The sequence below is a fragment of the Phyllostomus discolor genome, chromosome 1 (genome assembly GCF_004126475.2).
Source record: "Phyllostomus discolor isolate MPI-MPIP mPhyDis1 chromosome 1, mPhyDis1.pri.v3, whole genome shotgun sequence".
Taxonomy (NCBI): Eukaryota; Metazoa; Chordata; class Mammalia; order Chiroptera; family Phyllostomidae; genus Phyllostomus; species Phyllostomus discolor.
The window spans coordinates 198,325,803-198,338,596 of record NC_040903.2 but is presented as its reverse complement, the minus strand read 5'-3'; the positions used below and the strand labels follow the sequence as shown (position 1 = coordinate 198,338,596).

At 51.2% G+C, this 12,794-nt stretch overlaps 2 protein-coding genes across 2 annotated transcripts in view; one reads left to right on the top strand and one right to left on the bottom strand.

Annotated features, from left to right (window-relative positions):
* Positions 1–12,794, top strand: part of ANGEL1 (angel homolog 1) — a 52,774-nt gene that overhangs the window by 7,910 nt on the left and 32,070 nt on the right. The gene's annotated exons all lie outside the window — the stretch shown is intronic.
* The window catches only part of LRRC74A (leucine rich repeat containing 74A), a 36,877-nt gene that overhangs the window by 17,850 nt on the left and 6,233 nt on the right, over positions 1–12,794 (bottom strand). The window contains 6 exon segments of the mRNA XM_036017509.1: positions 2,308–2,502; positions 2,974–3,059; positions 7,280–7,361; positions 7,740–7,789; positions 10,006–10,102; positions 11,023–11,130. Coding sequence (XP_035873402.1) covers positions 2,308–2,502; positions 2,974–3,059; positions 7,280–7,361; positions 7,740–7,789; positions 10,006–10,102; positions 11,023–11,130 — 618 coding nt within the window.

The following is a 12,794-nucleotide window of genomic DNA, read 5'->3' as shown; positions in this document are numbered from 1 at the left end:
GGAGCTGAGAAAACGAGGCTGCAGAGCTGGCCAGACCCCAGAGGGCCCTGTGGGCCCCACTAAGGACGCAGGGCATTGTCCCAGTGGTGCCGGGAGCCACCGAGGGTGGTGTGGAGGCTGACAGCTGGGAACGTGGAGCCCGTGGCTCTGCTTACTAGCTTTCTGGCCTTGCATGAATTCCCCGACCACTGCACACCTATCGCCTCGGGCTGCTCTGAGGATTCAATAAATCAGTTCAAGCAGAGTGTTCAAAAGAGTGCATGGTGGATAGTAAGCAGCCAATGAACGTTAGTTGTTGTTATTGAAGGCTCTCAGTTGGGCGGTTTCATGATGAGACAGGCTGAAGCTTTTATGGAGGACCCACTACGTGTCAGCTGCTTCCCAGGCTCTGATGTGTTCCAGTGAGAAAAGACAGGCTTGCGCCCTGCCCTCACCGGGCTTAGCGCCTACAATCCTTTGCCTGCCTCACTTCCCCGGGGGGATTCTTTTCCCAAGATTAGGGAAAGGAGGGCAGGGGCGGCGTGTGGAGAGTCATCATTCCGGTGGCCAAATTGACATGGCTTCCACCTGTGATGCAGCTGAGTTATAATTTAAGCTCTTCTCTTTCTCACTTTTAAAAACATTTCAAACAATTAAAATGTATTTACTATGCTTGGTCATAGTAAATACCCACTGTAGAAAATGCCCACTGTAGAAAAAAATTGAAGTAGGCCAAAAAACATGTTAAACTTCCCTATGTCCTCATACCCGGGAACAGCCTTTGCGGCCCTTCTGCTGCGGTGACTTTTCAGTCTTTAAAATTCAGGGTCTCTGAACTTCCCTTGAGGGAAGCTTGCACTGAGGCGGGGTCCGTCTCTCTTCTCCGAGTTCCGCTGGGTCCCGGCCCTGCCAGGACGGAGCCTCTGCTGTCCCGGTCACTAGAGGGGCAGCTGGACTGGGCTGGGCTGGGCTCGGCTCCAGTCACCCGTTCCCTCTCCTGATCGGAGGCGGACTGACTTCCTCTGTCACCCGAGCAGCTCTAAGGAGGTTGGCCTCTCCGCTGGCAGCTCATCCTCACTGATTCCTGACGGCCATTCTTCTTACACCAGGGCCCTCCCTCGCCTCTGTGGTCGCTCTGAGCCACCCCCACGTCTCCCAGGAGTCGGAGTCGCCGTGGAAAGGCCAGGTTGCCCAGGCTTCCCTCTGCCCACGGTTGGCCGTGGGGCCCCAGCCAAGCACTGAGCCCCAGGCCTCCCTCCTGAGAAGTGGAGCCCACTCCGGGGGGTCAGGCTGGGAGGAAGGAGGCAAATCACCTGGCACAGGACCTGGCTCGTGGGGGCGGGGGGCAAAGGGGGGGCCTCCTCTTTCATCCGTTTTCCGACTTCCCAGAGGCTTCTATGTTATTAACTCACATTTATAAGCAAATTAATTTAAAATGAAATATGTATTCATTCATTTAACACAATTTCACTGGGCACCTACTATATGCCCAGCACTCTGCTGGGCACAAGGGGTGTGTGTGATAATGGGCAACACTCAGCACGGTCCCTGTCCTCACGACGCTCTCACCCTCGTCGGAGACAGACTGTCATTCACACGAGCACGTCAAGAGAAATTCTGGCCAGTTCCCCCTGGTGGGGTACACAAGGCTCTGTGGCTCCGGCAGGGGTCCCCGAGGAACTGCTGCTGGAGCTGCGCTGGGCGGCAGGGAGCAGTGACGGCCAATGGGGGACAGCAGCCAGGGGGACAGAGAGAGAGAGAGTGCCGCAGGTCCTCCGGGCAGGCGCGAGCAAGGCTCCGGCAGGACTGGACGAGGGGGGTGACAGGGGGCCCGGAGGCCTTGGGTGGAGAGAGGGGAAGCACGGGGTAAACTGAGGTCAGAGAAGCACACAGGGCTGAGGGCACTGGAGTTGGACAGCAGGCGCCCACGCGGGGAGGGTCTGAGCTGGAGGACAGTTGATGAGGGAAGGGGGGAAGTCAGGCTGATGCTCAAGGGCTTGAAGGAGACTCGGAGAGGAGGAGGGAGGACCAGTCAGTTTGAGATGACTGCTGTGCCTGCACCAGTGAGGGCAGAGGGCGGCGCTGGGTTCACAACACAAGACAGCCGAGACTACGTGTACAGGTGCAGCGCCAGGGGATTTTCCCGGTGATTTTCCTAGCCACACCCAGTGCCGCCATCACCCTGCTGCCGCCATCCCGACACACACACACACACACACACACACACACACACAATATGCACACACATGGACGCACACAGATGCACGGACACATACACTGATGCACATGCAAAACAAGCAGCCGTGCCCAGCTATGCGAAGACTTTACCTTCAGGACTTTGATGCTCTCATTCATCTCCAGCCCCCTGCCGATCTTGGAGATCCCCTCATTGCTGATGTTATTGGCACTGATGTCCACGTAGGCCAGGGAGCCGTTGAGTCTGAGGGCCTCCCCGAAGGCCGCAGCCCCCTCATTCCCAAAGCCATTCATGGAGAGGTCCAGGGTCTTCAGGGTCACGTTAGACTCCAGGGCGGGGGGAGAAGAGCACCAGCACCAAGGTTGCCTTCTCCCCCCTGCTGGCCTCCCAACTGGGAGCTCGGTGGTCCCCGGGAGAAGGGTCCTTGCTAGATCTGTCTGGATCCCTCTCAGCTGGGCTCAGAGGCTCAAGTATTCCTGAGACTCATTCTTTTTGGGGTCTAATCCTTCCTTACCCCATAATAAAATTTCTCTCTTGAGAGACCCCCAAAGATGCCACGTAGGACCCAGCAGGGTGAATTTTCCCAGATGGGATTTATACCAAAGAGTAACGAGCATCCAGGCATTGTGAGAGCGAGACCAGCTATGCGAGGAGCACTCGACGGGAGCTCAGTAACCACCCCCCAGTCAGTGGTGACCACCAGGGAGAGGTTGGAGAGGGCGGGGCAGGACCTCTCCCCGCACCCCCACCCCACCCCGCCCCGGGGCTCAGCAAGTCACTCCCGGGGAGCGCCTTACCCGGAGGCCGCTGCACAAGGCCACTGCTGCCCGTGAGCAGAAGTGATTCCAGCTCAGATCCAGCGACACGAGGCCTACGTTGAGGGCTGGGGGAGAAGCGGGGCCCACTGAGCCTCCCCTGCGACCCAGAAAACCCGCTCTCAGGGCTGGCGGAACCCACGCCACGGGGATGAGGGCCACTCAACGGTGCTCGGGAAGAGGGAAACACCGAGGTAACGCTCTTCACAAGCACAAAATCACTTACGTACAAGATCGTAAGGTGATTTCCAGGGATGGTGCCGATGAAGTAAAACAATCGCACTCGTGCATTGGAGGTGGCAAGCAAGTTAGTATTATTTATTTGGCAAAGATCATCTGGTCACAGGTACCTTCCTGTTAAAATTCGTGCGACCCTATCACACAGCGCTGTCAGCTCTGAGACTCTTCCTAAGGAGGCCGGACGTGAGAAGAGCTACGAGCTTGTAGACGTTTGCTGTGGCATCGCTTAGAAGAGTAAGGCTGCTGACTCACAGGGGACGGGTGAGGTGCTTTGTAAACAGCCACCGGGTGGAATGTTCTGCAACTATGAAAGTGGATGGAGGTGGCCTGGAAACAGGGGTTGTGTGGACCCAGGGAGGTTGTGACAGGCATAGCACCGGCGCCACCTGGTGGTGTTTCCATGGAGACCCATGGGAGCAGCGGTGGCTCCAGAATTTCTGTCCCGGAGAGCTTTAGGGATGCGATCCACTGGAAGTCGTGAGGCATCAGGCTTGCCTAGAAGCCAGGTCAGCAGAGACATTGCACTTTTAAAAAAACTTAAAGGTGCTTTTGTGTACATGCTGCATAGGGTTGGCCAAACATCCCATGGAAACAGATCGTTATTTTTGTCTGGCCAGGGCGGATGTGCTGAGGACACCACGGAAGCGGAGGCTAAACCACCACTGAAGCTTTGCTGAGTGGCAGGAGCTGCATCGGGCCTCAGGCCCAGGAAAACGCCTTGCTCTGTCTTGTTCTTGTTGTTGTTTTTTGTTTTGTTTTTAAGTGGACAATGCGTTGGGCACCGATTGGGTCTCTCTCTGCGTCGGCCACCAGGCCGTACTTTCAGTAAAACACACGGCACCTTGCACTATTTTGAGAACAAATTTCCTCCCTTTCTCTCTCTCTCTCATCTTCTTTTTTTCCCTTATTTCCTCTTCTCGGTCAATGCCCTCATTTAGTTATACCTTGCACACCTGCGTTTCTTAAATGGCCACAAAATGTACACTTTCATTCTGTTCTTACAACTCTCTTGCCGTGTGACCTCGGGCGGCTTGCTCGCCCTCCCTGACTTCTGTTGTCTTACTGGTGGCACGGAGGCGTTACCCCGCGCAAGCGTTGTCATGAGGACCGGTGTGCAATGCAGAGCATGATGCTTGTCACGTGGGAATTGCTTGCTACTTGGTAACTTTAATAATGATAATTTTAGAAGCTGTGTATACAGTGTGATGATTAGTGCTTAAAATAGAATGTCGTCTCCCTTTGATTTCATTTAAAAAATTAAGAGTTTTTAAATGTTCGAAAGTAAGTTTTCTGGCAGGGATGCAGACTGCCCACAACTCTTTTACACGTTGTTCTCCTCCTACATGCAGCTTTGTACCTGCTCGCCTCTCCTCACACCTGCCGGCCTGGGCCCCGCTCTCAGCTGGACACCTGGCCTCACTCTACAGGCAGCAGTGGGGCGGGAGAGCTGTGTGCTGCCCGCCTCTGCCCGCCAGCCGCGCGGGCACCCACTCTCAACCTCCTCCCTCCTTCGGTGGATAAGAGGTCCCTACTGCTCTCTGAAGCCATCTTATCCTGGGGGCCACGGTTTCCAGTCTTTTCAAGGACTTTGCTCCTGTAAGTGTCTCCTTCTTTGGCACCATCAGTTCCTTCTTTCCCTCTCACAGCATTTTCCATCCTTGAAAACTTTCCTGTGCTCCCTGTCACCTCATCCTTCTGTTCCAGCCTTGTCTCATCCAAGCTTCTGGAGTTGCTAATGTTGCTGCGCCCCCTTCTCCGCCTCCCGTTTGCAGCTCAGCCCACTTGGCCCACTTGGGTCGGGTCTCCATACTCACTCACGTCACCAGCACGGTGCTGGACCCCGCGGAGCACTTTCCCCTCCTTGAAATGCTCCCTTACGTGGCCCCTGCTACTCAACTGACCTCGCCTTCTCAGGCTCGTCCTTCCCTTCCGTAACACCTAAAAATGCGGGAGTGACCCGGAATCAGTGCGATGGCCACCTGCTCAGCTCCACCCACATGGCTGCCTAGACGCCCCCACCGTGCCCCATGGTTTTAAACACACCCATGTGCCTTTGGCTCCCAAATGTGTCTGTCCAGCCCTGGCTGGCCTCCAAACTCGCACAGCAAACCACCTACCCGACATCTCCACGCGTGTGTTCCACGGGCATCACACACACAACATGGCCCCTAAAAAACTCTCGGCCCCCAAATCCTGCTCCTCTGGACCCCTGACTCCCCGAGTTTTCCCCGTCTAAGTAAACGGCACCGCCATCCAATCAGGATCTGAAACAGGAGGACCACGAGTCTCTCCTTCTCTTCCGCTTCCCCTCACTCTTCACGTCAACAAGTCCTTTAGGGTTTACAGCGGTGCCTCGGAACTCGTCACTAAGGTGTTCCGGAGCTGGTGACGAGTGCCGAAACTGGCGAGTACCAAGGAGGCGACGAGTGATGAAGCATTTTCTCTCGTGGGCAGCGTCATGGCTCGTACAGGTCCTAGTGAGCTTGACAAGTCCCGAGCAAGCGCCGAGTGCTGAAACATTTTTTTTTTCTCATCAAAATGTGATGAGTGCAGGGTTTGATGAGCTCTGAAGCTGATGAGTGCTGAGGTATGAGTGCTTCCAAAACACGCTGTGAATCCACCCACTCTGCCCATTACCACTGCTCCCGTAGCCCGAGCTGTTATCTTGTCTTGCCTGGAACCTCCTAACTGGCCTCCTCCTTCCGTTTTCGTTCTCCTCAGTTGCATTCTTCAGGCAGAAGCTCTCGAGCTACAGACCAAACCATGTCACTTCCCACCTTCACAGCCTTCAACGACTCCTCACCACATGTAGAATACAACCCAGACTCTGTGCGTGTCCGAGTCCACAAAGACAGACATGACTGGCTGCAGGCCACCTCAATGACCTCTTTTTCGACTCTCCGCCCCTGTGCCCTCTGCTCCAGCCACACGGCTCCCGCCTCCCCGCCGGGCTCCTCACCCCTGCCAGCCTCCCCCTGCCAGCCTCTGTGCTTTCTGCCTGCAGTGTCGAGCTCCCGGGCCCTAGCACAGCTGTGTCTGCCGTCACAGTCAGGTTTCAAAAGAAAGCTGCCTCCCCGGGGGGGCTTTCTCTCACCACCCCGCCTCAGTTAGCACCTGCTCCCCACCACTAAGAATGTCCTTCCTTTGTTTACTTGTTTCTCCAGGCATGAACATTTAGGCTCTTTCTATTTTTCTTCTTTTATGATAAGTTTGCAATGAACCTCTTTAGACATCTGTGTGTGTGTGTGTGTGTGTGTGTGTGTGTGAGAGAGAGAGAGAGAGAGAGAGAGAGAGGGGCAGGCAGCATCTCTGAGACCTGCAGAGGTGAATTGCTGCATCCTAGAAAACATGCATGTTCAATTTCACTAAACACTGTCAAATCGCTCTCCAAAGTGCCTTTACCTAGCAGCTTCTGAATGTGATTTCTCCCCTGTGTTTACCGCACTGTATATTCTCTGGCTGGAAAATGTTACAGCTTTGGTAGGTGACAAGGGGGAATCTTTTTGTTGTTTTAGTAATGGCATTTTTCTAATTACTAATGAGATTGGGCATTTGACTTTTTTTTTTTTTCACTGTCCACATGCTTTGGCCATTGTGAGTTTTTGTTTAGTGTTTGTCATTGTCTGATTGATCTGGAGGATCTTTTATCAACATTCTGAACACTAATCTTTTATATTATACAAACGCTGCAAATATCTACCCCCCCCCCCCACTGTTGTCTTAACATCGCCACAAAATATCTTTTATTATCCTCAGTTTTAAACCCATTGTGGTCAAACACACGAATCGTTTTTGTTGCAGTTTATACTCATTGTGCCTGTGTAGTAACCATTAGCCTCCCTGAGGTCAGCAAATTATTTCGCTCTACATGGTCTCCTAATCATTTAAAAGTTTTACTCGCCACATTTAAAATGTATTTCGGGTGTAGTTTACATCACTTGCATAATTAGAACGCTCAATGACAATAAAAACAGGAGATGCAGCCCAACGATGGATCATTTGCCAAGTTCCCCTCCTTTGCCGGCCCCTTCCCTCCGTGGCCACTCACCCAGCATCTGTCCCAGGAACTCCCCTCCCTTGTCGGAGAACTGGTTGTGACTGAGGTCCATATCCCGAATTCGGTAATTGGCCTGAGGAAAAAAAAACCGGTGGGGAGAGAGGTGATGAGGGTCTTCCATGTGACTGCAAATGCTTCCATCAGCTCAGGTCAGTGTGATGGAGGGCTCCCATTCACCCAAAGTGCGGGCAGCTAGGGTTATTATCCTGCAGACAATTTCTTGTTTGTGTTCTGGTGACTGTTGCTGATACCTGGGAGACTGTATTGCCAGCCAAACAGCTCGACCATTTGCTGTGGCTTTGGCCGGGATCAGCAGAGTGCCAACACTCACCAGCTCCCAAAACCATGCAACTGGCCTCATTTCCCTCTAGCCAGCAGCACCCCCCGGGGCCCCGGGGTCTCCAGGGACACCTCCCATGTGGCTAGGCTGTACCCACGCCCTGCTTCTCACCGACAGGGCCGCGCACAGCAGTTCTGCCGATTCGTCCCTGAAGCCATTTCCTGTAACGGAGGAGGGCGTCAGGAATTCTCTCCAGGCCAGGGCTCCCTTGCCCTCTCATAGTCTAGCAGCGCCTGTCCCTTCCCTTCGGAACCATCAGACGTAGAAAAGGTGGCAAGTACTGAGAGCAAAAATGTGGACACAGAAGAGAACAGGAGGAAAAAGGGCAACTATTTACCAGCCCCTTGAAGGTCCCCTTCTTGCTCTGCTGTGGCTGTCCAGGGAGTTCCAGGAGTCGGTACCCTGGGCATTACTGGCAGCATCAGACCTCGGGCCTCGAGCCTAAAGCCCATGATCTTACAAAAATGCTATCGCAGTCTAAGCAGCAGAGGCGGACCAGAAGGGGACACGTGCCGTGCTCGCCTTTGTGTGCAAAAATCTAAGGGGTGCCGAAAAATCTCAATGAATAATATCCTAACATTTAAAAAATAAAAATCAATGCAAAACCATTTATGATGAATAGCATTTTCAAATTTTAAATAAGGGCAGGATCTGACCCTGCCCTTGCATAGCTCAGCCTCACTCACGTTACCCCAATCTGTCCCTTTCGGATCGTGCTTTTAAAGTGTTGATATTTTACTCCTTGCAGAGAATTTTTGTATCAATTTTAACTTTTAAAATATTGTGTCAAGATTTATTTTATTTAGCTACTGAGCTTTTGGGTGCCCCTGAAATTGTACAACTGAGGTGTGTGCCTCCCTCATCTTACCCCAGCCCTGGCCCTCCTGAGCCGTCTAAAAGCTTTCTGGGAAATTTGTGACACAGAGACTCATCGCCAAAATTCTCCTCTGAACCTTTAAAAACCTTTGTATCTCTAGTGTAAACAGGGCTTGGCACATAGCAGGTGCTCCATAAATGCTGAATGAATGAATGAATGAATGAATCAATATATCCACTGAAATACAAATACTTCTTTGGTCGTATCTAGTACCAGTGCAATAAAATGACATAAAAAGCTAGTCAATGTATAACATTAGGTAATTTTAGAATTCACTAATTCAGGAAACACATCAGCTGTAATTCGTTCAAATACCGTTGCTCAGTTGTTCTCTTCCCCTTCTGGAACTGTTATTAGCTACATGGAATCTATTCGTTCTTTTACATTCTTTTGTCTTTTATATTCTCTCTTTATCTTCTCTACTGAAAAATTAGATGAAACATCCTTTTACCTGTCTTCCAGGTCACTAATTTTATTTACCTACATCTAATATGCTGTTGAATTTATCCATTGAGTCTCTAATTTCAAGGGTTATATATTTTTCATTTCTGTAAGTATTATTTGGGGAGATCTTTTTAAAGAGTTATGTTTTTATTTGTGTTTTCTTAATCAGTTAAACGTAGTTTGTAGTTAAGTGCGAGGTATCTGTTGGCTTGCCGTTTAACCGAATGAAAAGTGTTCCTGTGCTGCTTGGGGATGAGGTATGTGGTCGCTCGACGTGGAGTGTGTGTATCTGATCATTTATTTCCTGAGGTCCTTGAGAGCCCGATGTTGTCACTTGAATCTGGTAACTCTCACGGTGTTCTGTTTCTCATTTTGCAATTTTGGACTGCGAGCCCATCCTTAGGACAGCGTTATCTGTGGGAATCCCCAGGAGCATGGAGCGTGGGTCCAGGGGTTGGGGGTGTTATGTTTGCTTCTGTTGCCTGCTTCCGGGTATTACCAGCAAAGGATCACTTACATGTTAATTTCTTGCCTTAGGGACTCCAGGGCCCTGCAGGTGGTGTAAACTGAAACCATAAGCCTGAGAGAGGGTGGGTCTGTGGATACTAGAAGTCTCAACTGACTTTCTGTTTTCTGTAAGACAGATAGTAAACTAACTAAAAATAGGTGTACAACAGGGGGTCAGGTAGAAATAAATGCCATTAAGGAAAACCAAGCAGGGAAACAGGACAGAGATGACATCTGAGCTGAGGCATGAGTGGGGAATCGCTGAGCCATGCAGAGATATCTGGGGGAGGAGACTTTAAAGCGGAAGAAGGAATGCTGCCACGTGGATCATGAGTGGATCTTGGAGGAAATCCAGGAGGCCAGGCTGGTGGTGGCGGAGCGGGGCGAGCGTGACTGGAAGGGCTCAGCAGGTGCAGGCGCAGTGTGCTGGTCTCTGATGTCAGAAGGGCCAGGTCTGGCTCAGCTCAACTTTGATTCTCTCTGCTCTTCACCTTCTGCTTGTCTCCTTTTCATTTCCAGCGTCCTCTCCCTCTTACTCCATAGGCTCACCTGAGAGTTGAAGGTTCAAGAGCGAAGAGGAATTTCTCTGGAGAAACCGTGAGATGATTCTGGCTCCCTCGAAACCAAGGTCATTGTTGGAAATATTCTAAGGGCAAGAAAAACAGTTATGTGTGTACAAATCCCAAAAAAGGGACTTCATTAACACATGACACCAGGGTGTGGCTGGCTGGAGACCCACACTAAGGCAGTGGGGTCTCAGTGGTGGGGGGGGTCCTCGGGTGAAAGGATGGGGAGGGTCAGTGTGGTCCAGAGGGAGATGAATGATAGGAACACGGCTGTTGCACCAGCTCGCTGCAAGGCCCTTGAGCTGGTCCTTGTTTCCTCTGAAGTTAGCTTCAATGATGCCCCACTTCCCCAGTTTAGCTCTGGTGCTTTAGATCAGCCCACCCTAACTCTTTCGAAACCCAGGTCAGCCATATTGGAAGAGTTTGGCATAAAACAAAAGTGAGTTTAGAGTAAATCAGCACTTGCAGATTCCATTCGCTGATTCAAGAAATGAATCACTGTGCTGGGAAGGCTAGTGGGAGGGACTTAATATAAAGCAGCCATTATTATCTTACTTTCTTATTGTGGTAAAATTGACACAGTACAACATTCACCACCATGACCATTTAAAATGTGCAGGTCAGTGGTCTTGAGCATATTCATGTCACGTGACCACCACCATCCTCTGTCTCCAGGCACATTGTACTTCATATAATTATTTCATGTGCTTATTTTTAAAATTTTACTTTAAGGCAACTGCAGAGAAGTAAGTTAATCAATTTCCGGGTTTATGAGGTCCAAGCAGAAGTGCTTTCTTAGGGTTCCCTGCAGCCACGGTGATCATGGCCCCCCTGGCCAGCCTCTGAGAAGTCAGTTCCAGAGGAGAGGGGTTCCTGGACTCATGGCAGAAAGCCTGGAGGCTGGCGGGGGCCCGGGCCTGGGCCAGGGCCTCTGGCTTGTCTCCAGTGGGCTCTGAGACCCCGGGTGTGGTGGCGGGAGCCAGTAGGGCAGGCACAGTACCAGCTCCTGGAGGTAGTAGTTCTCTTGTAGCATCTCCACCAGGCTCAGGACGCCCTCCTCCATGATACAATTGTCTTCCAGCTCCAGGGAGATCACAGTCGTGTTGGACTGCAGCCAAGAAATGGGGGTGGGGGGGGTGGGGGCGGAGAGAAAGACGGAGGTGGTTGGTGACTTAGTCAGTTCCCTGACCTGGCCCAGGACCTGTCTCCGCTCCTGATTATCCCAGCCATGTCAAGGGGTATGGAGATGCAGGCTAGCAGTTTCGGAGGAGTAGATAGGAACAGGAGAATGAGGAATGGGAGCTGAGCCATCCCACTGATGGCTAGGACAATACAGGGTGGGCAACACCAGGTTTCTGCTGTGAGTCCACAAAACACAGAGTTTATTCTTGCGTTATTATTATTTACTAATTATTATATTATTTATTTGTAGAGCATTACAACTGTGAACCTAACTTTGCCTACCCCTGTATGTTTATATTTTATATTTTATATTTTAGATGCATATTTTCTAGGGCAATACGCTTATCCTGGGCACTTCCCCCTAAGAGGGCTCTGCGGGGGAACTTAGGAGAGGGATATTCAAACAAAGCCCTGAAAGTAAGAGGTATGAGGGTGAGCAGAACATATTTTAATTATTTATTTAGCCTTGAGGAGAGAGGCCTGTGACCTACTCCGAGATTAAGGAGAACCTGACACATTTAATGAGAGTGTTTAAGCATAAGGCTTTAGACCTAAAGCATTCGCTGCGCCTGCTTCCGTCAGAAGCCCTTCTCCTAGTTTAGGCTTCAGGTGTATCAGGTACCCTCTTTTAGTTAGGACGTTGCCTCAGGTTGTTTGGAAGGAGCTGGACTTAGATCTTAACTATCTAGAGTCAAGCTCATCTGCCTTCCCACAGGGAGGACGTGGCTGGCCTTGAAGCCTGAGGGCCTGGGGTTAGCGCTAACCAGAACCTGTGTTCCTCCCTTCCCTGCTTTGCGCCCAGTGCAGAAGAGCATAGAGAACAGACACATGTTTGCATGTGAGCATTCTCAAAGCACACCATGCAGCGAGGGCAGTAGCCAGCAGTGAGGAGCCCCGGCGTCAGAAAAAGGGAGAATGCAATAGCGTGAGTTCCTGCAATGGGGGACGGTCTGCCCAGGGCCTTCATGGAATGTCTTCTGGCCTCAGCCATCTGGGATGGGCAGCATTCCACCGGCTCAAAGTCCAGGGAGATAACTCAGGTGGTCTCTAGACTAGGTGTCCAGAAATGGGTTAAATGACCACTCCCAGAGTCACTCTGGGGACCAAGCACAGCGTGTGGTGCATTAGGCAGCTAATCACAGAGTCCATCCACGTGCATCTCACACGGGCGAGTGTGTACTGGTCACCCTCTGTGCTGACTGTGGGGAAACAAGATGACCAGAGAACATCGCTGCTCTGCAGGGCCCTGCACTGCACCAAGTGCAAGGGCACGGAGACAGGCAGTTGAGGAATAGATGTGAAGATGCGTGAAATAAGATCCCTCCTTTCAGGGTGCTTTTCCTCTATGACAGGTAAATGCAACATGTGGAAAGTGAAACAGTACAAAAGATAAATAAAACTGAGTCCACCAGAATGTCATGGTAGTTCATCGTCAAACGAGTGATACAGAGAATCAAAGTAGAAAAACTCTCCCCAAACAGGAACTGCTGTTGCTAAGAAACACGTGGCCCACGTCCTGAGAGGATTTCATTATCATCCTTTTTATTCCATACAACTCCGGAGGTAATGGTGCATTCCTAATACTTCATT